This window comes from Crotalus tigris, unplaced genomic scaffold (assembly GCF_016545835.1).
Source record: "Crotalus tigris isolate CLP2741 ecotype Arizona unplaced genomic scaffold, ASM1654583v1 scf7180000018163.1057043, whole genome shotgun sequence".
In the NCBI taxonomy this organism is placed as follows: domain Eukaryota; kingdom Metazoa; phylum Chordata; class Lepidosauria; order Squamata; family Viperidae; genus Crotalus; species Crotalus tigris.
In genome coordinates, this window is record NW_024096856.1 from 51391 (window position 1) to 73923 (window position 22533).

At 41.5% G+C, this 22533-nt stretch overlaps 1 protein-coding gene across 2 annotated transcripts in view; it reads left to right on the forward strand.

Annotated features, from left to right (window-relative positions):
* Nucleotides 1-22533, forward strand: part of LOC120310304 (zinc finger MYND domain-containing protein 11-like) — a 103314-nt gene that overhangs the window by 8381 nt on the left and 72400 nt on the right. For both annotated transcript variants that reach the window (XM_039348583.1, XM_039348586.1), the window contains exon 2: nt 9064-9198. In XM_039348583.1, coding sequence (XP_039204517.1) covers nt 9064-9198 — 135 coding nt within the window. The remainder of the gene's footprint in view (nt 1-9063; nt 9199-22533) is intronic.

Consider the following 22533-nt stretch of genomic DNA (forward strand, 5'->3'; position numbering starts at 1 on the left):
TTGGTCCCCACAATCAGACTGTTGTACCTCGGGGCCATTATAGACACAGTGGAGTGCCGGTGTACTTGTCACAGGAACACCGAAACAGCATAAGAAAGTCCATCCAAAAATTACATGGGGGTCGGTCAGTAACATTGGGCGGTCTTTCTCAACTTTTAGGCAAGATGATTTCAACCATAGCAATTGTCCCCTGGTCCAGGCTTCACTCCAGGGAACTACAGTGGCTCATGCTCCCTTTTCAGAGACAGAACCTCAGTGCCTCCCTATGATGGACAAGTCTCCCACCACGGGTAGTGTGTTCTCTCATGTGGTGGTGATCAACCGCCATGCTCAGAAGGTTATGTTTCAGGGAACCAGATCGGATAGTAATAATCACAGACGCCAGCCTGTTTGGCTGGGGAGCACATCTGCATATGCAGTGGGCTCAGGGCCACTGGTCTCGCTCAGACCTGCACCACAACATAAATTGGCTAGAACTAAGGGTCATACATCTAGTCCTGTGTCACTTCTGCAGTCTGGTGAAGGGGCATCACGTACTGGTCCTCATAGACAACGTGGCCACCAAGGCTCATGTGAACCGCCAAGGGGGCACCAAATCTTGGGCCTTACTGACCTAGTCGCTCTTACTGGGTTCTTGGGCAGAACAAAATCTGGCCTCCATCAGGATTGATTATATTTCAGGGGAGGCGAACACCCAAGCTGACTTTCTGAGCAGAGCCACAGTGGATCACTTGGAGTGGCACCTTCACCTGAGACTCTTCAGAGAGATCTGTCACCAGTTCGGCCTTCCACTTGTGGGCCTCTTTGCATCCCTGAGCAACGCTCAGCTGGCTCAGTTCTTCTTCTGGTTCCCGTCTCCAGGGGCAAAGCAGATGGATGCTCTTTGGAACCCATGGCCTCAGGGACTGCTTTATGCATTCCCTCCTCTACCTCTTCTTCCGGTGGTAATCCGCAAGCTTCTTCGGGAGCAAGCGGAGATACTCCTAGTGGACCTTATTGGCCAAGGAGGCATTGGTTTGCAGATCTGATGAATCTCTCCCTAGTAGACCCTTGGCAGATTCCTCCGGAACGGGTCTCTCTCAGTCAAGGGACCATCCTTCATCCGGACCCCCAATGGCTCCAGTTAGCCGTCTGGCACTTGAGCGTTCGCTCTTAACGCAAGAGCTTTGCTCGCCAGGGGTCATTATTGTCATCCAGGCCTCCCAGATATACGGATATATGAGGCCACGTGGAAGAGTTTCCAATCATGGTGCTCTGAGCATCACTTATCACTTGTGGGACTCACTGTTCCACATATTCTGGACTATCTGTTACAGGGCCTAAAGAAGGGCCTGGCCACAAACACGTTGCGAAGACAGGTTGCTGCTCTTTCCACAGTCCTCACCTGTGACTCGGTGGGGTCCTTGTGACATCATCCATTAATTCGCTCTTTCCTTAAAGGGGCTTCTAATTACAGGCCTCCTACGGTACACAGGTACCCTTCATGGGACCTACCACGGGTCCTTAGGGCTCTTACCAAACCTCCCTTTGAGCCCCTGAGGACGTGCGACATCCGCTACCTGTCCCACAAGGTGGCATTCCTAGTGGCAATCACGTCGGCACGCCGTATTTCAGAATTGGCAGCACTTTCTACAAGGGATGACTTGTGCATTTTTCACCAGGATAGGGTGGCCCTCCGACTTGACCCTACTTTCATCCCAAAGATTAACTCTCTGTTCCATAGGTCCCAGGAAATAGTGCTGCCGGATTTCTGCCCCAACCCATCGCATGCGCTGGAACAGCAATTGCATAGCCTGGATATCCACAGGGCACTTAGGTACTATATGTCACGGACAGTGACATTCTGCAAATCGGAAGCCCTCTTTGTATCCTTCCATTCTTCCTCCAGGGGATGGAAGCCGTCTTCTTCCACGATTGGCAGGTGGATCAGGGCATGCATAGCTGAGGCATATCAGGCTGAGTCTTTGCCAGTCCCATGACGGGTCACAGCCCACTCTACAAGGAGTACGGCCACTTCTACGGCATGGGCCACCCAGGCGTCCATTGAGGACGTCTGCAGGATGGCTACATGGACTTCACAATCTCCTTTCATACAACACTACAAAATTGATAGGTTTGCCTCGGCTGAGGCCTCCTTCGGTAGGAAAGTTCTCCAACACGTTTTACATCAAAGTGCCACACCAGACCAGTCTACTACCCACTCTCAGGGACAGTAGGCTTTGGTATGTCCCATTGGTGGATTCTCCATCTCCAGTGCTGGAGAAGGGGCGTTGTCTTACCTGAACGCCTTTTCTCAGCACGGAGATGGTGAATCCACTCCCACCCTTGTAGGTCATGTAGGCCTAAGGATAGTTTTTTAGTTTATGAGCCACAACATCTTGCTATCAGTCAATGGCTATGCTCGCATCAAAGACTGGGAAAGACGGGCGTGGCAACTTTGGCTGACTTGATCTGATTGGGCAGGAATACAGTCTAAACCCATTGGTGGATTCTCCATCTCCGTGCTGAGAAAAGGTGTTCAGGTAAGACAACGCCCCTTCCCTTCAGGATATGAAAGGGGCACAGATTCAAGGACCAACAGTCTCTAATTGCCCTTTACCCATTTGATATTACCACTCAAGATATAGACATGTGCTTATTCAATCTTTATATAGGCTAGAGCAGTCAGTTATGTGCTGCTTGTTTTTAATTGAATGTTTTTAAGATGTTTAAGAAGATTAATATCCTTATGCAAGCCGCCAAGAGTGTGTGGGTTTGGGTGCAACAGAAATTATGAAAATAAGTAAATAAGAAGCCAATTGTTGCTAGACCAAAAAGTTGTATCAAGCATAGAGTATGCATAAAAATCCCTGTCAATTTTTAATTTAAATGGAATTCTTTCCTGAAGTAGTATGACATAATGGTGTGTATCTAAGCCTGGAAAAGATTCAGGAGCATGAGGACTTAATAGAGATCAGTTTTCTTAAAATTAGTTCCATGAAGACCAGACCAGTGGCATTTCAGTGATACAAATTTATACAGGGAATGAACGCAAAACAGCATTAACTTTCCAATAAACTTCTGTTCCAATGGAGGAGAAAATTTGTAGCTCATGGTTGAACTGTGGAATCCTTGGTGCTCTCTGAGCTTGGTTGTTTTCTTGCAGATGTTTTATTCTCCATCAGATATATTGACTTAAACTGACAGTGTTTTAGAGGTTTTGGAAGGAAGATAGTATTCTAACACAAACTTTAATCTAGCTGCACACATCATGTTTGCTTTATCTTCTTTACTAATGGAATAAAGATGGGTCATCCCACATGTCATGTGTGTATTTTGGGGGATCATTCCAGTTTTCATCGATTCCATTAGGAGAGTGTTGAAAAATATCCATTACCATATGTCAGTTGCCCTTTGGCACAATAGTTCAGTATACAAGTATATTCGTCAAGAATTACAGAATTGAAATTATCTCCTGGTTCCACATGTTCAACCATCAAATTCCTAATAGTGAGAACATTGACTAAGTATTGTTAACATTACTTTTGAACCAATTCCTAATGCCTCCCCCTAGCTAGTCAGGTGATTCTGTGGTGGTGCTGGCCGAGTGTCTAAAGCAGGGGTTCTTAATCCCTGGTCCATGGACCGGCACCAGTCCATAGCATGCCAGAAACTGGGCCGTGCAAACAAGCAAAGCCCAAACAAGCAAAGCGGGATGCGGGCAACACACGAAACCACACCCCCTCTGGTCTGCGGAAAAACCTCTCTCCACGGAACTGGTCCCTGATTCCCAAAAGGTTGGGGACTGCTGTTCTAAAAGCTGTAAGGATCTAGATGGGTCAATCTTAGTAAAATGGAGTGCCTCTGGTTTTGGCTTTCCAGGTATAGGAGGTATTTCATCTCTGACTCTGGATAGGGTGGCATTTCCATAGGATGAGTTGGTGTGCAATTTTGGGATTCTCTTAAAGTCACAGCTTTTGCTTAAGGAGCAGTCATGGCTAGGAGAGCTTTTGCAAGATTTGTCTTGTGCAGCAGTTGAGCCTCTTCCTGGGCCAGAAAGCCTTATTCATGGTCAGTCAAACCTTGGTCACTTTCCATTTGGATTACTGCAATATTGCAATAGGAGCCGTGATGGCACAATAGTTAGAATGCAGTACTGCAGGCTAACTCACTGCTCACTGCCTGAAGTTCGATTCTGACTGGCTCAAGGCTGATTCAGCCTTCCATCCTTCTGAGGTCAGTAAATGAGGACTCAGATTGTTGGGAACAATATGCTGATACTGTAAACTGCTTAGAGAAGACTATACCGCCGTGAAGCGGTATAAATCTAAGTCCTATTGCTAATATACTTCACATGGATTGTAAGCTCACGTAACATTTCTGTTGCGTAAGCTGCACTAGCTCTCAGGTTCAAGAGAGTTTGAACTTAAGACTGTTTGAGGCTGCGTAGAGATTCCAGGCAGATTCCTCTTTTGACTCCACCCCCCAGGTTCTGCCACTCCATGCTTGCTTCAGAATGCATCACTAGCTTCTTTAAAAATTGACTTTTCTAGCCTGCAATGATTGTAGGCAATAAAAGGCTTATCTGTATATTCTATCTGCTGTTTTGGAATAATTATGTAGCAACACAAAGTGCTTTCTTGTTGCAACTTATTGGTCATAACTGTTTAGATGGGCAAAAGATTGCTGGGGGATGAAATCTGTAAAAACCTTATTATAAATGATAAGAGCTTTATCTCACCCCTTTTTTGCTTTTTTAATGGATGCTTAGATATTGTAAAACACATTTAAAATAGAATTTCTGTTTTTATGATCCTTATTATTCTGAATATGGTCTTAATGTGGAAAGACCTTTCCAACCAAGTATTTCAGAGTATTAATGACACAATAGGTTATGTTAATAATATTCAACTGAAGAGAGTCTAAATACCATACTTCCTGCATTCAGAGCTTACGAGGAAGTATGATGTATCTTTTCATGAATGAGATTGGAGTTATTGAATTTCAGCCTTTTCTCCTCGTTGAGGCTGAGGATATTTAGAGGTTAAAGCAGTGGTTCTCAACCTGTGGGTCGCGACCCTTTTGGGGGTTGCACAAGCGTTTCACAGGGATCGCCTAAGACCATTGGAAAACACATATTTCCGATAGTCTTAGGCAAGGCTTGTCAACCGCTTTGTCTCCCTCCCCCCCTCTGATCCACCTCACTTGTTTGTGGAAAATATGCTGCTCGGCGGCAGTCTGCACAAACTCTACCAAATGTGCCCTGCAGGGGGTGCATGAAGAGCACAGGCACAGAGCAAGGCCCAGCCCTCCCCAGGGACTCATTGTGCAGCAACCGGTTTCACTTCTTCTCATGCATGCAGGTCAGCGAAGGGGAGGCCACCGCAGCACCCAACTCCTGTGCCCGTCAGCTGGTGACCCCCGAACTTGCGCTTGTCAGCTGGGAGGTATGGCGACAACCACCGGTCTCCTTTGCCACCTTGCCCGTCCTTGACTTCTCCTCTGCCCGTTCATGTGTAGCCTGCCGGGACTTGACAGGGAGAGAGTAAGGGAAGGAAGAATTGACTCCTCATCCTCTCCTAAGCTTCAAAGCACGATCGGCTTCCCAAGGGCGCCACAATCCTCACGGAAGTGGGGGGGAGAAGCAAAGGGGGTGAGAAAGCTCACGGCGGGCTCGAAGGAGCACCTGCCAGTGTTGGTGATAAGAAATTTCCCACAAACCCAGGGAAGGGGTGGAGAAAAGGAGCCCCCTTTGGGAGGAAACTGCCACCTTCTTCTCCTTGGCTTTGTGTTCTTTTGTTTCTTGGCAGCTGGGCTGCCAAGCCTCTGCTGGCTGGAACTTCCTTTCCTTCCCTCCCTCTTGGTCTCTTTCTCCTTTCCTCCCTCTCCCATTGTCCCTTCCTTCCTTCCTTCCTTCCTTCCTTCCTTCCTTTCCTTCACCTCCCTCTTTGTCCCTCCTTCCCCCCCTCTCCCCTTGCCCCTTCCTTCCTTCCTTCCTTCCTTTCCTTCACCTCCCTCTTTGTCCCTCCTCCCCTCCCTCTTTCCCCTTGTCCCTTCCGTCCTTCCTTCCTTCCCTTTTGTCCAGAATTGGGGCGAACCTCTACAGCTAATCTGTGCTTTTGCAGACCAGCCAAGAAGCAGGTCAACTGTAGCAGGTTTCCTTGGCTCCTGCCTAGCAAACTTGCTTGAGCTTTGCTAGAAAACATGCTGCTTGTTAATTTAGCAGAAGCGCAAATCAGCTGTAGCCCGGCGCTGATCCTGGGGCTTCTGCTAACTTAGCAAGCAGCTTGTTTTCTGGCGAAGCTGAGCAAGTGAGCTGGGCGGAGCTCTCCTCTGCCTCTGGCAGCCTGTCCCCCTCCCCTTGTTCCTTTCTGGGCACGGAGGGGGAGAGGAAGGAAGGGACGAAGAGGGAGGGAAGTAAGGAACAATGAGAGAGGAAAGGAAGGAAGTAACCATGGACGGGAGGGAAAGAAGGGACAAAGAGGGAAGGAAGGAAGGAAGGAAGGAAGGAAGGAAGGAAGGAAGGAAGGAAGGAAGGAAGGAAGGAAGGATGGGACTAAGAGGGAGGGGAAGGAAAGGAAGGAAAGAAGGAAGGGACAATGGGAAAGGAAGGGAAGGAGGAAGAGACTAAGGGAGGTGAAGGAAAGGAAGGAAAGAAGGAAGGAAGGAAGGAAGGGACAGTGGGAGAGAGGGAGGGAAGGAGGAAGAGACTAAGGGAGGTGAAGGAAAGGAAGAAAAGAAGAAAGGAAGGGACAATGGGAGAGGGAGGGAAGGAGGAAGAGACTAAGAGGGAGGTGAAGGAAAGGAAGAAAAGAAGGAAGGAAGGGACAAAGGGAGAGAAGGGAGGGAAGGAAGGCAGGCACCCACCCCAGTCCCATTCCAAAGACCCACAGATTCCCCCCTACAGGCACTCTGTAACCTGAGTGATCAGCTGGCCACATCCCCTGGCCATTGATCACATGACCCTGGGACACCGTGAACATCATAGGTATGAATCAATTGTCAAGTATCCGAATGTAAATCACATGACCCTGGGGATGCTGCAACAATCATAAGTGTGAAAAATGATCATATTTCACTTTTTCAGTGCTATTGTAACTTCAAACAGTCACTAAGCAAATTGTTATAAGTCGAGGACTACCTATACTTTCCCATTTTTTCCTCTTTTTTTGGTCAAGTTTTCGATACCCCCCGGCCAGCTGGATGGGGGGTTGGGGGTCACCACAACATGAGGAACTGTATTAAAGAGTCGCGGCATTAGGAAGGTTGAGAACCACTGGGTTAGAGAGAAGTTCAGATGGTTGCTAAGAAGTCTTACAAATTAATGAATCTGAAAACATTTAGTTGTGCTTATCTCCTCTGCCCTCAATGCAAACCCATTTTCCATTGTTCAATGCTTCAGGAAACCATGATTGAAATGCAGACTTTTAATGCATTGAAAGAACGATATGCATTTCTGGAAACAAGGGAGAAACTCCTGCATGCTTTGCAGCAAATCTCAGGTCTGTTATAAATTGCTGGGAGAGAGATATCCATGTTAGTATTTGAACATAATTAGAAAAGAAAAAACAATTGGCCACAGCTTGTCTTCATGAATGGAGAACTGTCTTATTAGAGATATTGGATAAGATATTGAACTGTTATTTTTTTTAACAGAAATAGTAACAAGTGATAAAGAAGTTGGTGTATTGCATATCTTTTCTTCCACAAGAGAACAGGAAAGTTTGATATGACTTCAGAACCTTCAAGTGCTTGAAATGCTAATGAGAATCATCTTAAATAATTCAGGGAGGCCATCTTGCTTCAGGGGGTTCACAGGATGGTCTAAATCAGTGGTTCTCAACCTGTGGGTCGGGACCCCATTTGGGGTCGAACGACCATTTCACGGGGGTCGCCAAACAACGCAGTCCGCCATTTTTTTCCCCCTTTTCCTTAGCCGTGCTACTCCCTTTTATTCTATTGGCTTTTGAAAGCCAATAGAATAGACTCTCTTGAATAGAGTCTAATTCTATTGGCTTTCAAAAGCCAGTAGGAATTGTCCAGGCTGTCTCTGCTCTGCTGAGCCCGCCAAAAATCCCATTCTGCAAACGGTGCTGCACCAGTTGAGTAGTCCTCAACTTATGACCGGCTGAGTAGTCCTCAACTTACGACCGGTTGGGGGTCACGGCATTAAAAAGGTTGAGAACCACTGGTCTAAATCAAAGGTCTTCAAACTTGGCCCTTTTATGACTTGTGGTCTTCAATTCCTATGCTGGCTGAGTAATTCTGGGAGTTGAAGTCCACAAGTCATAAAAGGGCCAAATTTGAAGACCCCTGGTCTAAATAAAGATAGATAATTGCATGGTGGAATCTGACCTTCTCCTAGATAGATTGGACTATGATTTGGAGAGCTATTGTAGATACCATATTAGTGGCTGTAAAGTAGATGGAGTTATTGTATTTGTGGTTTAGGTCTTCCAAGGAAGATTTTGGTCCTTTTAACACTTTAAAAGTGTTTTCTAGAAACATCTTCTGGTTGTCAGTATTACAGAACCCTATTTTTTAGGCTAGATAATGTAATAGACATGGAAGTTTTTTTGTCTATGTTCCCTTTCTGTATTCCAGAAATTCCAAAATTTCTGTGTTGAGTTTCATATATTGAAAGAGGAAGGAAGAAAACAGAATATTTATATGGAAAAGAAGACTAAAAACTGACACTGGCTACATGTTGTCCAAGAAGCAATTTTGTTTTGTTCTTTAGCAGCCAGTTGAGTTGTAAAGAAATTGCAGTTTAAAGTTAGATTGATTTTTGCATACAAAATTATTTTACATATTTATACGAGCTAGTCTCCATAAGACCCATCTATTTTGCTAAATGGCACCAGCTTTATTGTGATTTAATTTTTTTCTAAGGGGGATTCCTTAATACTTTTTCAAATTTCTGCATGATAAATAACTTCATTAATCAGAAGTTGACTGGCTCCATATTGGGTTATAAAACTAAACATACATTGTCTGATGCATCTTTACGAAAAAAATTAAAACAGTGACTTTTAGTGTTACTAAGTAAGACAATCTTATTTCCAATTGCTGTTTCTCTTGCAGTTCAGCAAGTGAAGCAGACATGGCACGTTTAATAGAACGGCGACAAGCAGATACAAAGGCTGTCCAACACCTTTGGTCAGCTATAGAAATCATCAGAAACCAGAGGCAAATTGCTAACATTGATCGTATTACAAAGTAAGTATCTTTTGAATAATAAAATGATAAAACGTACTAATTATGCAAATGGAGCATCATCACACAAAGATTTCCCCTTGCATAAAAATGATTCAGGTCCATGCTGTAAAATCCCTGGATCAGATACAAAATAGGTGAATGGAGAAAGTACATTCAAAACTGCTCTGGATTTATCTGGTGGTTTGTTTTGCCAATAGTATCAAGTTGTAGGAAAGTGTAAAATGCTTGTGGTCCAATTTAAAATAAATTTCCATTGTAAAGACTGTGTAGCCTTGAAGAGGTTTTTTTTTTACTGCTTATAAAGTATAAAAAAACATGAAAGAATTATATTTTTAGCTCAATAGAATTTCTCTTATGCAAATGTGTTACATCTATCTGCTTTGAAACATAATGTTGAATGTCTGGGATGAGTCCAGAGACTACCTACTGAATATATCTTCATATATTTCAAATCCTGATTCAGTCTGTGACCTACTCAGCTAAAACAGAGCAGGTGATGGGGAATATTCAGGTGATGCAGTCAAGTAGAAAATTAGGGCTAGACAAATAATTTGATCCAGCGTAAGATATTCCCCCCCCCCCCAGGTATTCATCAAAATGAGATGAAGGGAATAATGCATTTTGGCTCGAGTGTATAATGTCACTGAACTAAATTCCAGCATTGGCTAAGCTGGGAGTTGTTATGCAGCAATCTTTTTTTAAAAAAAATATATTTTATTGGGTTTTTTTTAATTTTAACAAAGAGTACTTTAGACACACTGTGGTGTTTGGGTAAACAAACAATTCAAGATAAAAAACATACATAAACAGCTCAACTTAATACATTCACTATCATCTCTCTATTTCTCACAAATAACATGATAGATTTAATATATTCCATTTCTAGCTTAAATTTCTGTTACTACTCCACCTGTTTTAAAGCTTTTTCAATTTAAAATTACCATAATCAAATATTGTTTTACATCAAGAAATTATCACTTCAAGTATCTCTACCATGTATATTAAAGTTTTTAATCTCGCTCAGCCCTCTTCTTATTACCAATCTCATTCATTTCTTCTTCCAGTGATAACTTAATTAAAAAAAATTTTAAACCTTAGTTCCTTTCAATTCATTACTCAAATTTCAGATATCCAATTAGTTATCATACCTTATCAGATCATATTATTATAGGCAAAAATCACCTAATCAATTTAAGCACTTCAAAATTACTTTCTCATGACTGAACATTTTTTTTCAACTCCAGAACATACAAACATACATACATACATACATACATACATATATAAAATTACATTAAAAATTGAGGAATAGCGATTCCTGGGTACATACATTACAGTAAAAAAGGAAGCGATCACCAGGAAATAAAACACCAAGGTTTTAATAAATAAAATCAAGCTTTCAATGGCTAGCATCTGCCATCATCGTCAGGATACAGGATATCCTTATAAGCAGGTTTCCTCACTAGCTAGCTTGTATCCTGATGATGATGGCAGATGCTAGCCATCGAAAGCTTGATTTTATTTATTAAAACCTTGGTGTTTTATTTCCTTGTGATCGCTTCCTTTTTTACTGTAATATATAATACAATCCATAGAGCCAAGGTTATTTTATCCAAACCATTCCATACAACAAAAAAGCATCTACCTAATTTAAACACATATGTATATAGTTATAACTGACTTAATTAACAGAAAAGAAAAAAGAAAAAATAATAATAATGTTAAACCTTAATTCCTTTCAATTCATTACACAAACTTCAAATTTCATCCAATTAATTATCATACCTTATCAGATCATATTATTCACAAAAATCACCTAATCAATTTAAACACTTACTAATTTAAACACGCATGTATATAATTGCATTTTTCTTAGTTCTGGCTCTAGATCATTATCCTTAAAACAATCCATAAAATCATCATTGCCTTTTACTCCATTAAACATTTTTAAATTTCTTTTTCAGTCTAATTCTGGGTTTCTTTCTATGCCACACTGGCTTCCATAAAAGCGCTTCCCTTTCAACCAGTAAATCCATTCTTAATGCTTGTAGTAATCTTTGGAAAAATGTACGTCCCTTCCTCTGCAGTAAACGTCTTTTTTCTCTTTCAACCAATAGATCGATTCTTGTTGCTTGTAGTAATCTTTGAGAAAATATAAATCTCTTCCTGCCGCGTCCTCAGCACTTCAGCTACTGCATAAAACTGGATCTTAAGTTTACTAGGGACAAAAGGTCCCAAGTTGAATTCCCATCATTGCCAGGAAATCCTGTTGTCTGAAATCTTCTCATTAGAACGATCCAGTATGACTCAATATAATATATTTCAGGATTTCTACGATCTGATGTTTTATCTGTACATTAACATGGATGTAGTTATGTGAGCCTGATTTACACATTATATGAGCATACATTATATGAGCATATATGAGCATACAATTCTGCTGGTCCTTTTCAGGGATTCACAGCTTTAGAAGAACTGACTTTTGAAAAGAAGTAAGCAGATTCTTAAGTTTGTAGAGTTGAAAATCTTTTTCCTGAAGGAGCAACATTAATCTCACTGGAATTGCATAATTTTGTTTTCATTCTGATACTAGTTAGAACTATTATTTAAATAGTTCTATAATTGTTCTACTACATAGTTTGAACAGAATGTTGTGAAAGAGGAATTCAGATCAAGTTCCTAATCTACATTTCCTCCAAGCCCAGTTCCCAGTCTCACTAAGTTACCAGATTTCAGTATGAGAAAAAGCAGAATCCGGTTGATCATGAAGACAAGTCTATAGGTATGATTTTCTCTACAATTTCTTGGAATACCTTTGGAATCCTGCTGATCATGAAAAAAAACTGATTTTGGTCTCTCTGGGAGCATTTTGTAGATCACTAAATGCATGCATATGCATTGTGCTTGTTGGTGGAATAATGGAAAGCAGAGCTTTTTCACATTTTTGTGAAAAGTAAGTGTATTCGTTATTGGTTAAAGACACATTTCATCCCCACTTGAGCCAAAGAGGAATTTATTGGGACATTTAAATTGCATGACTGTTGGTATTTATTTGGATTGCAATAAAATAATTTTATGAGTTTAATTCCTATTTTATTTTTTAAAATAATGCTAACTTACCTTAGCCAGGTGGATTTTGTTCTCTATTGTACACTGACTTCAAGTATCTAAGCTCAAGTCTTTGGGATGGTCATTTAGGGAGTGCTTATATCTGCATTGTATATTTTTTTATTATTGTAGCTTTAGCATTAGCAGATGAGCAGATAGAAAGTACAAATGTACAATTGTTAAGGACCTAAAATGTATTTATACCTCTGAAGATCACTCACTTCCTTTTCTATCTATTGGAAGAAGGGTGTTATGTTATTCCTGATATTTGTTACTGCTAGCTGTTACTGCTAGCTTTTATAGAAATGTATTACCTTAATTATTACAACACAAATCAGCGATCTTAAAGGTGTGTCTTTCTTTGATTTCAAAAGCAGTTTATAAAATAGAAGAGTCTTTCAGCTACAGATAACAGTTGAGGAGAATTAGAATCCTTCTCATGTACATCATGTCATAAAATCTTAATATAAATAAAAGTAATACTGTATACTAAGAAACATCCCCTTTGAGTGTATTATTGCTAATATTCTAATATTCATAATCTTAAAAAAATTTCTTCGAAAGTAATTATTTTCAATTTAGCTATCTAGAATTTTATTATGTAAATGAAGATGGTTCACAAGGAAATTATATCACATACAAATGCACAATACCTGTATCTGTTGTGACATATATAAGTAGGACATGCCGCCTAATATCATAAGCTGTACAATTAATGACAGGTTTGGGAGCATACTGTGAATTTAGTCACTGGGACAAGCAAGGCTTACCTGCATTAAAATTATTACTAGTGACAACTGACCAGGTAAAAGTATTACATGAAGTTATTGAAAGTTTGTAAAGCATGATGGGAGAGGACTACTTTTCCAGCTTCTGTAGAAGTATCTGGCAGATTTTAATCTAACTCCATCTGGTATCTCTCCATTATTCAGCACCATGCATAAGCTGTTATAATTTTAAGTAAATTACTAATTGCAATGGATTCATGCACTCTGTGATTGCAGTCCATCTGATTGTGGGCATGATTCCAAAGGAGGAGAGGAATTTGGTGGGTTTAAATTAAGTTCATTCAGGTTGAAACAGACTTCACTGGGCAGTCAGAAGCTCTTTTATTAGTCCAAATTCTTTTTCCACCACATTATTCAAGATGATAAAGAAAAGTATTATATTTCAAATAACATGGCAGCAGAACTTTGAAATGTAAATTGTTTTTATTCAGAAATTTTTGAAAGGGGCAGTTTTTTGGATGCTTCTTAGTTCCTTTTTTGGCTTTCCCATTTTTGCTTCATTCTTGAGTGTAATGGAAAATAGTGTAATTATGTTTGAGTCCACTATCACAGTGACTCTTTCCTGGAAAACATAGAATTCCCTGCTCTTGTAAGAGCCTCAGTTCTTTTAGCTTTCTCTGGAATGGAAGCTACTTAAATTTATCCCAAGCTACCAACGCCCCCTAGAGGGCACAGAGTGAACTTACCAAAAGTATTCACTCACTCAAGCTGTAGACCAAGTTGTTCCAGTTTGAGGGAAATTAAGCAGAAGAAAGCAGAGCCAATTGTCCTTGGTTATTATCACAAGCTGATAACCAAGGGGTTCCAGCCTGCAACTTAATGACCAGGTAGGAGTTTTGTAGCTCTACATTCTCTCAGTGGCCACTAGCAGTAACGTGGTAATAGGAAGAATTTGGCTGGCCTTTCTTCAGACGCCCCCTAGTGGTTAAAGGAGGAACTACATGGAAGCCTTTAATCATGCCCAGAGCCAGCCCTCTAGTGGACAAAGGATGAACCTCGAAGGAAGAGCAGCCTGATAGCTAACCCGCAGCAAGTGACCCCTAGTGGCGAAGGGGTGAACAGCACTGAAGTATCCACAAATGCAGGAGAACGCACCCAGCGATGCCTCCACCCACAGACAGCACCTCTGAAGGTGATCTGCAAGTAGCAACCCCTAGTGGTCAAAGAGAGAAGTTCTTCAAATTTGCTTCAAAATAGCTGGGAAGAACACTGAACCTACCCTAGCCATGGCAGAGTGTCCCACTGGTCTAGCAGAAGGGGCTCAACCAACCAGCCTAGTTGAGACACCACAATCAGCCGGTCAAGGAGAAATGCTGCAAACAGCCAACCTTGACCTGCACACAGAGGCTGAAACTCAAGCCTCAGTGAAGCCAAAGAAGTTTCAGGGTCACTCTGACCTGAGGCAACAAAGAAAACTTACAGAATCCATGCACTCAATCCTGATGGAAAGATGGGATTCAAACCACAAGCACCATGGAAGATTCTGGGAGAGAATACACAAACTCTACCAAGGGCCTAAGGAGGAACTCTCCCCCAAACGTGCGGCGCAGTGGATGGAGATAAGGAACATGCTCTTGGGCAATGGATGGACTCCGAAGAGTCCCTCAAAGACATTCAGGAACAATTAGGAGACCCAACTATTAATAGAAAGATGCACAACCTCAAGCTACTCAACAAGGAGCATAAGAAGCTTCTAGAGAGCCCACAATGTCTTCCAGAGCCCGAACCTCACCCAAGTGATGGACCAGTCGAAAGGGCCAAGTCTGAAGTTTCCCGTCATTCACATACACCATCCCAATGGTTGCATGTGGCTCCATCTCACATGTTTGAAAAAGCCTCATCTTTTCGCCATGTATCCAAGGCACATTCCAGCGTGTCCCAACAATCGCATGTCACAGGTGCCTCCCACCATTTGAAAGCTTCTTCTTGTCACAGCCAAGCATCTCGGGCCTCAAGGGCAGAGAGCATTGCCGCCCAACTCGCACAAGCACGAGTCAATACCTCAAGGGCTGAAGCTGCTGCAGAAACAGCAGCAGTAGAAAAACAGCAAAGGGAGGAACTGGTCAAGATGGAGACTGCAGCAGCCCGTTGCATGGAAGAGGCAGCCCGTTGCGTGGAAGAGGCATGGCATCAGCAAAGGGAAGACATGATCAATGCTGAGGCCAACTTTGAGAGGTCCCTGCGCCAACAGAAGGCAAAAGAGGCAGCCGCAATACAAGCGTCTCTCCAGAGGGAGCTAGATGCCACATCTACACACGGGCTGGATAAACTACGAAGGGAAAACCCTCATAGCCGTGTGCAAGCCTATGTGGACAACCAAAGCATGTTTCAATGTGAGCAGGTGAGAGTGCCCCCAAGACTGAGTAGATGAACAGAAGAATCTCAATGACCAGATGCGCCGGTCAGCCACAGAGTTGATGTCGCGACACCTAGGTCACGAGATCTTCCCACCATCTCTGCCCCATTGAACCCACTGAACCATACCCTTGAGGGCAACTGGATGAGTCCACCAGCAGCGGCAATGGCTACACAGTGGGCAGCACCACAAGATCTTTCCAATGTTGCTGCCCCATGGAACCCACCAAACCATACCACTAATGGGAATCGGATGGGTCCACCTGCAGCGCCAATGGCCCTACAGCAGAACAAGCCATCGTTCGGGGATGAGTTTGAAAGAGCTCGAGCCATGCTAGAGTCCCTGCTGCACCAACAGGAGGCAGCGTCCCAAGGAATCACCACCAGACCTGACCACAGAGGTGAGTCTCGAACACCAGCCATGTCAACCTACCAGGGAGCTAGCTACACTCTACCAGAAAATTTGGTTCCATTGAGAGTAGACACCCCCAGCCCCTTTGCTTACCATGGAATAGTCAGAGATCCAACAAACTCCTCAACTGCCATTAAAACGAAACTCAGATGGGCCAAAGGAGGAATGGTTTGTGTTGATCAATCGCAAACCCCAACCCAGGTGAGCATCTCAAAAATCTCCATTCCCAATGGAACAGCACCTCACCTAAAACCACACCTAGAACACTGCACGCTTGTGACAACCAAACCTGTTTTGGAAGCAACAGCGTTCCAGACAAGCAAGAATTACAAGAACTTAGCTTTGTCCATAAAGGACAAACAAGACAAACAACGTCTCCAAGACTGGGAGTCATGGAGCATACTCCCAAGATGTCTCCAAAGTATGCAAGTGCAGCGCACATATGTCTCCAGCTCACCCACCATAGTGCAGAAGAAAGAATTGTACGCTTCCTTAGATCTGTCTATGAAGATAAATGCAGCCTTAAGATGTGTCTCCACAGCGGGGAGAGCCACACTTACGTCGTCTTATTTGCAACCATAAGATACATCAGAGTCTACAGCGGGGAGTGCTGCAGTCTCTGTGTCTTCTTTGGAAAAGCGAGACTAACAATGCAAGAAGGCTACTCCGTACCAAGGTTAGAGCTATGTGGTACCGCTTTGGCTGTAAAGTTCACCAACTTGATAGCGAAGATGTTGTGCCTTGAACTACAGTCTACCAACTTCTACGCAGACAGCAAGGTGATGTCAAGCTACATCTGCAAACAAAGCAGACATTTCTACGTCTATGTAGGTAACAGAGTGAAAAGGATTGAAACATCTTTAACAATGGCAACATGTGCCAACAAATAAGAACTTTGTTAACCAAGTGAAGTGGCCCAACCTTGCCACGCAGTTAATAGAATTGATCTGGCTAGAAAATCTTGAGTTCTTGGCCTGTCCAAACAGACAGATGCCACAGAGACCAAAACATTATGCACTTCCAGCTTCAGATCAACATGCCAACCTTCAACCTCAGACATCCAGTAAACATCAACCAATCCGCTTCAAAACCCTGTCTAAGAGACACCTGAAATTAGGCATAGTTTTCATCGTCTTGATCACTTGTCTTAGCATTCCAAGAATTAGCCTTGTAGGAGCCTGCAAGGACTTACTGACTATTGAAGATATTTGTCATGATCCGATGATTGACAAATGTCTGAAGGCCAAAAATTGCCTTCCCCATGCATCTCACATGGGTGAAGCATGCATAGGCAAAGCATGGGAGTACATTATTGGTGCACCCCACGAAATCATGGACTCTATGTCATTAAAGACACCCACACCCATACATGAAGTCCTCACTACCATGATGACAATAGGAGCAGCCATCTTCAATACTCCATCAGTGGTTCCAGACCCTTCGGTTCTTGAGTATCCTGAGTCTTCTGCAGCAGCTGTTGTTCCTGATTCTTCAGTTCCAGCTGTTGTTCCTGATTCTTTGGTTCCAGCTATTCCTGATTCTTCAGTTCCAGCTGTTGTTCCTGATTCTTCAGCCCCAGCTGTTCCTGTGTTTCCAGATCCAGCTGTTCATGTTTTTCCAGGTTCTTCGATTCCTGAGTATCCTGTGTATCCAGTTCCCCTTGTTCCTGAAAAAGTTTGGGTTCCAGTTTTCTGTTCCAGATTTGATTCCAGTTTCTTTTACAGGAAGAAGACCTTGTCTTGCTGAGAGACAAGTATGCATACCAGAACTATTGGCCCATGGGACTTACACACCGGGCCACCCACTTGATGAACTAGTTTGCCCAGATGAGGTCCAGATCGTGAAGCCACGTGAATCAGGTCATGACTCAAAGACACTTGTACCAGGCCAATCACCGATTTGGTCCCGTTGCTCATGAAGACTGAACCAGAAGATCAAACCTCAAATTATGTATTGTCTTATGCATTGTTTGATGTAACACTTGCTTGGTTTTTTTTTTTTTTTTTTTGCATAATTGTGCATGTTTTATATTTACCAATAGTTATGCATGTTTGATACCAAGTTTTTACTTATTTAGTCACAAGTTAGTTAACAATGAGTATTGTGTGCCTTAATGCTATGTTTTTTGCTATTTCAGTTAGTTAGTAGTGGAAATATAAATTTCCAAGCGGGAGTATTCTGAACCGTTTAGCTCTATGTAACCTCATATAGCTCTATGTAACCCTAACTAGTGAGCATGTATCGGCATGTTAGAATATCTGGCAGTTATTGGGTTAAATGCTGGGTATGTTGATGGGTCAGTGGGAGGAGTTTCTAAAGGGCATGGGGAGACTTCCTGGACATAAGCCAGATTGGAATGTCTTTGTCTGAAAGAAGCATGGGCCATCAGATGCCACCTGATGAGCCTGCGCCATTATAAAGATGGTATGGAAGAGAGCATCGTTCTTTTACCTGTAGGAATGGACAAAAGATGTAATTTCCAGAAGTAACAACACAGCATGAATGCAAGTAATCTTTGTAATCTTTCTGACTGAAATATATTTCTTTTGTTATGAAATCATTTCTACTGAGTTATCTATCTGACTTGATTTAAAGAAGGTGTTTTTAACTCAGAATAATGGTTGTAAGATTCAGTGAGATATAAAGGATAATGCTATTGATATCAGCATATAGCATACATAATGAAATATACTAAATATACATTAGGCTTTTTCCATTGATACATCTGGATTTCTTCCATTGGTACATCTTATGTGGAGACTGATTTCATCATTTTTATTGCAAATATGTTAATGCTTTTAAAGTTTGGAAATAATTTGTAATTTATCCTCATGGGGGTTACATTGTATTTAGTGTTGTCGGAAATACAAGGTAGTCTCAACTTAAAACCACAATGGAAATCAAAAATTCTGTTGCTAAGGGAGACGATCATTAAGTCAGTTTTACGATCTTTCTGGCCACAGTTGTTAAGTGAATCACTGCCATTACTAAGTTAGTAACATGGTTGTTAAGTGAATCTGGCTTTCCCATTTGCTTGTCAGAGGGGTTATAAAAGGTCATCACATGATCCAGGACACTGCACTCGTCATACATATGAGTCAATTGCTACGTCTGAATTTTGATCACATGACCATGGGGATGCTACAATGGTCATATATGTGGAAAACAGTCATAAGTCACTTTTTTCAGTGCTAAGTAGGAATTTTTCTCATATTCAGAAGACCATGTACATTAGGATAGTAATAATACACTTAAACGTGATAATGTTTTTAATATACATTGTTAACTCATATTTGTATTAATATTTTATGGCATGAAATACATTAGATAAATTCTAATTCTCTGCAATTGTCATCTGTAGCTTAATAGACTGCTCTATTTTATAAATTGCTTTAGAAACCAGAAAAAACAAACTTTTAAAAATAATAGCACTAATTCATATCACAATCTTAAATTTAAATTCTCACCCTTCAATTTTTCTGGTTTGTGTTCCAACAACTAAGGTAGAAACATTTTTTTAAAAAGCTAGCAGTAATGCTAAAAATATCAAGAATAACATAGCACCCTTCTTCCAATGTGTCAACCATGGATAGAAAAGGAATCAAGTGATCTTCAGAGGTATAAATGCATTTTAGGTCTTTAACAATTATAAATTTGTACTTTTTATCTGCTTATCTGCTAATATTAAACCTGCATCACCAAAAAACTGTACAAGGGAGATATAATGAACTAAATGAACTAAATAGTCACTAAATGAACTGTTGTAAGTTGAGGACTACTTATGTGGTGCTTTAACTTTTGTAGATGGAGTTGTTCCTTGTTGTTCACGACTGAGTAGGTTATGAGATGATTAAGTAGCGACCTTGCAAATTTGGATTTTCCACTCTCTCTCTGCCCCTCCCTTCAACCTCCCATAGAAAAGCAACCTCATCTAGCCAGATCAGACAGGTTAGCTAGTAAAAACTAGCACAAACTTTTACTGTCTCTTGAAAGTTACATGGTAGAAGAGCTATTTTAGCTTCCTGACAGTGTTAGGATTGATTTATTGTCTGACGGGAATTAAGTTGTTTTATGTTTGTCTGGCTGGGAAACAGCCCAAAAGAGTGGGATACTCTTCCTATTTCAGTGTTAAGCTGAAGCTGATCACGGCCACGGCACAAACAGCTTTGCTTCAGCTGTCTTGTTCCAAGGTAAGAATAATCAGATCTTTTAAGAGAAGGGAGGAGAAGAGAGTTGTTTTTACTTATCCTAGTCTCCACTAATAGATGCCAATATCTATTATTAAAAACACATGGATCTTTTCTCCCTATAATGGTGGCTTCATTTTATAGTAATATTACTTTTTCTTGTTTGTTCGTCTTGCCTTCAAGTCAAGTGACTACGTCAGATAGGTTTATGCAGTTTTTTGGGCAGTTCTTCTTATACAGCAGTTCTTTTGGAAGCCCCCCCCCCTTGAGATTGAGAGAGGCCCTAGCCCTAAACCCTCCATTTGACTTCCATGCCTAAGGCAAGACCTGAATTTGGTTTCCTTTTCCTAGTCCAGTTCCTTAACCATTAGATTATGCTGGCTTACAAATAATCCTATTTCCCTTTCTAAATAGCTTTATATCCAATCAAAGTTCTGTTGCTATAAAAATAAACACTTAAATAAAAAACAGAAAAAGCAAAGCAAAAAATTATTTTGAACTGACCCAAATAATATTGAAAAGCCACCAGGATTAACAAAAGCTCCATAGCACAGTTCTTAGTGTCTATCTAATACTCAGCATGGATGAAACCAGCTTGAATTATGTCAAAATCTTTTTTAGTTCTGTTGTATATACATCAACTTCATTTTTCTTGATTAGTAAAGAGTAAGGAGTGGTTTCTTTTGTATGTATGTATTCAAAATAATTGTCTAGTTTTCTTTATTTCCTGTGCAGTACTTCATTGATAGAGGCAGCAAAAGAAGTTAACTGGAATTGGGTTTCTAATGCAGAAAGTTCTACAACATTGGTATTTTAAGAAAACATTTGTGCTCCATTTTATTATTGTCAGGACCATAGAGAATAGCCAATATTATTCTTCTCTGACTACCATGAGGAGCAAAAGGGAACTCTCTTGCTCTGTGTCACTTCTGAAGAGACTATTGGGTATATTTAGTTGCTAATAATTTCGCTTGTACTAGTGTTTCTGGTTTTTCTTCCTACACTTAGCAAAGCACTTGATTGTATTTTTTGATCATTTTTGTTTTTGTCTTTAATCATTCTTTTACATTTTCTACACAGGGCTTTTCTTCACCTGAAATAACTCTTTTGCTGTATTTTTTGTATTGTTATTATGAGATTTTTATCCAGCCTTTACTTTGTATAACCCAAGACAATGTATATAATGCTCCCAATCTTCTACTTTCACAATAGCAACCTTGTGAAGTGAGTTGATCAAAGAGAAAATGACTACTACAACTCAACCGAGATAACTAGTTTGATGTAATGCGTAAAGAATTCAGTCTAGAACTGGGAGACTGAATTCTAGGTTTGCCTTAGACTTCAACAGCCAGCCCTAAGAGTAAAACAAGGGCAAATCACTTCTGAAATCTTGCTGAGAAACTGTTGGGACTTATCCAGGCAATTGCTAGAAGTAAACTAGCAACTTATCCAGGCAATTGCTAGACGTAAACTGATTTGGAGGCACACAAAAAAGTTACCCATATGGATTTCATTATAAAGAGAGGTCTAGAACTTTCAGTCTTTTGATTTCTAATTTAGCATCTTAACCAGTACAACAGACTGGCTCTTATTAACTTACTTTGTAAAAGATTGACTGTGATTTGCACATCCATATATGTTCTCCTGTAAAAATAGCAAAAAATATTCTCAGTTTTAATTTCAATTTATTACAATCAGAGATTGACCAAATAAAAACAATTCTTTATCTCTCTCTGCTCATTGGGATAAGGGGCATTGTCTTACCTGAACGCCTTTTCTCAGCATAATGATGTAGCATCCACTGGTGGGTAATTTCAGCCTTCCTGCTCAGATGAGACTAAGACAGAACTTCAGCCATGCCTCCTTTGGGCGGTGCCTTTCCCAGTTTTGATGAGATGAAGCATCCCTGACGAAGTCTGATGCAATGGCTCCTCCTAAAATTACACCTGCCTAGACTGTCTGTTAAGGGTGGGTGTGGATGCTACATCATCAAGCTGAGAAAAGGCGTTCAGGTAAGACAACGCCCCTTCTCCAGCATGATGAATGTAGCATCCATCAGTGGGACATACCAAAACCACCCATGTCCCTACGGGGAGGGAAAGTCTAGGCATGCGTCCCTTGTGAGGAAACTACCTGCTGCAAAACCCTTCTCCCAAATGAGGCATCCGCCGCAGCGAACTTATCAAGTTTATAATGCTTTATAAATGAAGAGGGAGATGAGCAGCTAGCAGCCCTACAGATCTCCTCAACAGAAGCCGAGGTAAAGCAGGCCGCTGATGTGGCCACGCTGCATGTGGAATGGTGATGTTCATAGGCACCGGGAGAGACTGGGATCTATAAGCATAAGCGATGCAAGCCCTGATCCATCTACCAATGGATGAAAGACACAATGAAAGACACAAACAGGGCCTCAGACTTGTGAAAGATGGCGGTCCATTTGACATAATGATGCAGAGCCTGGTGCACATCTAATTTATGCCACAGC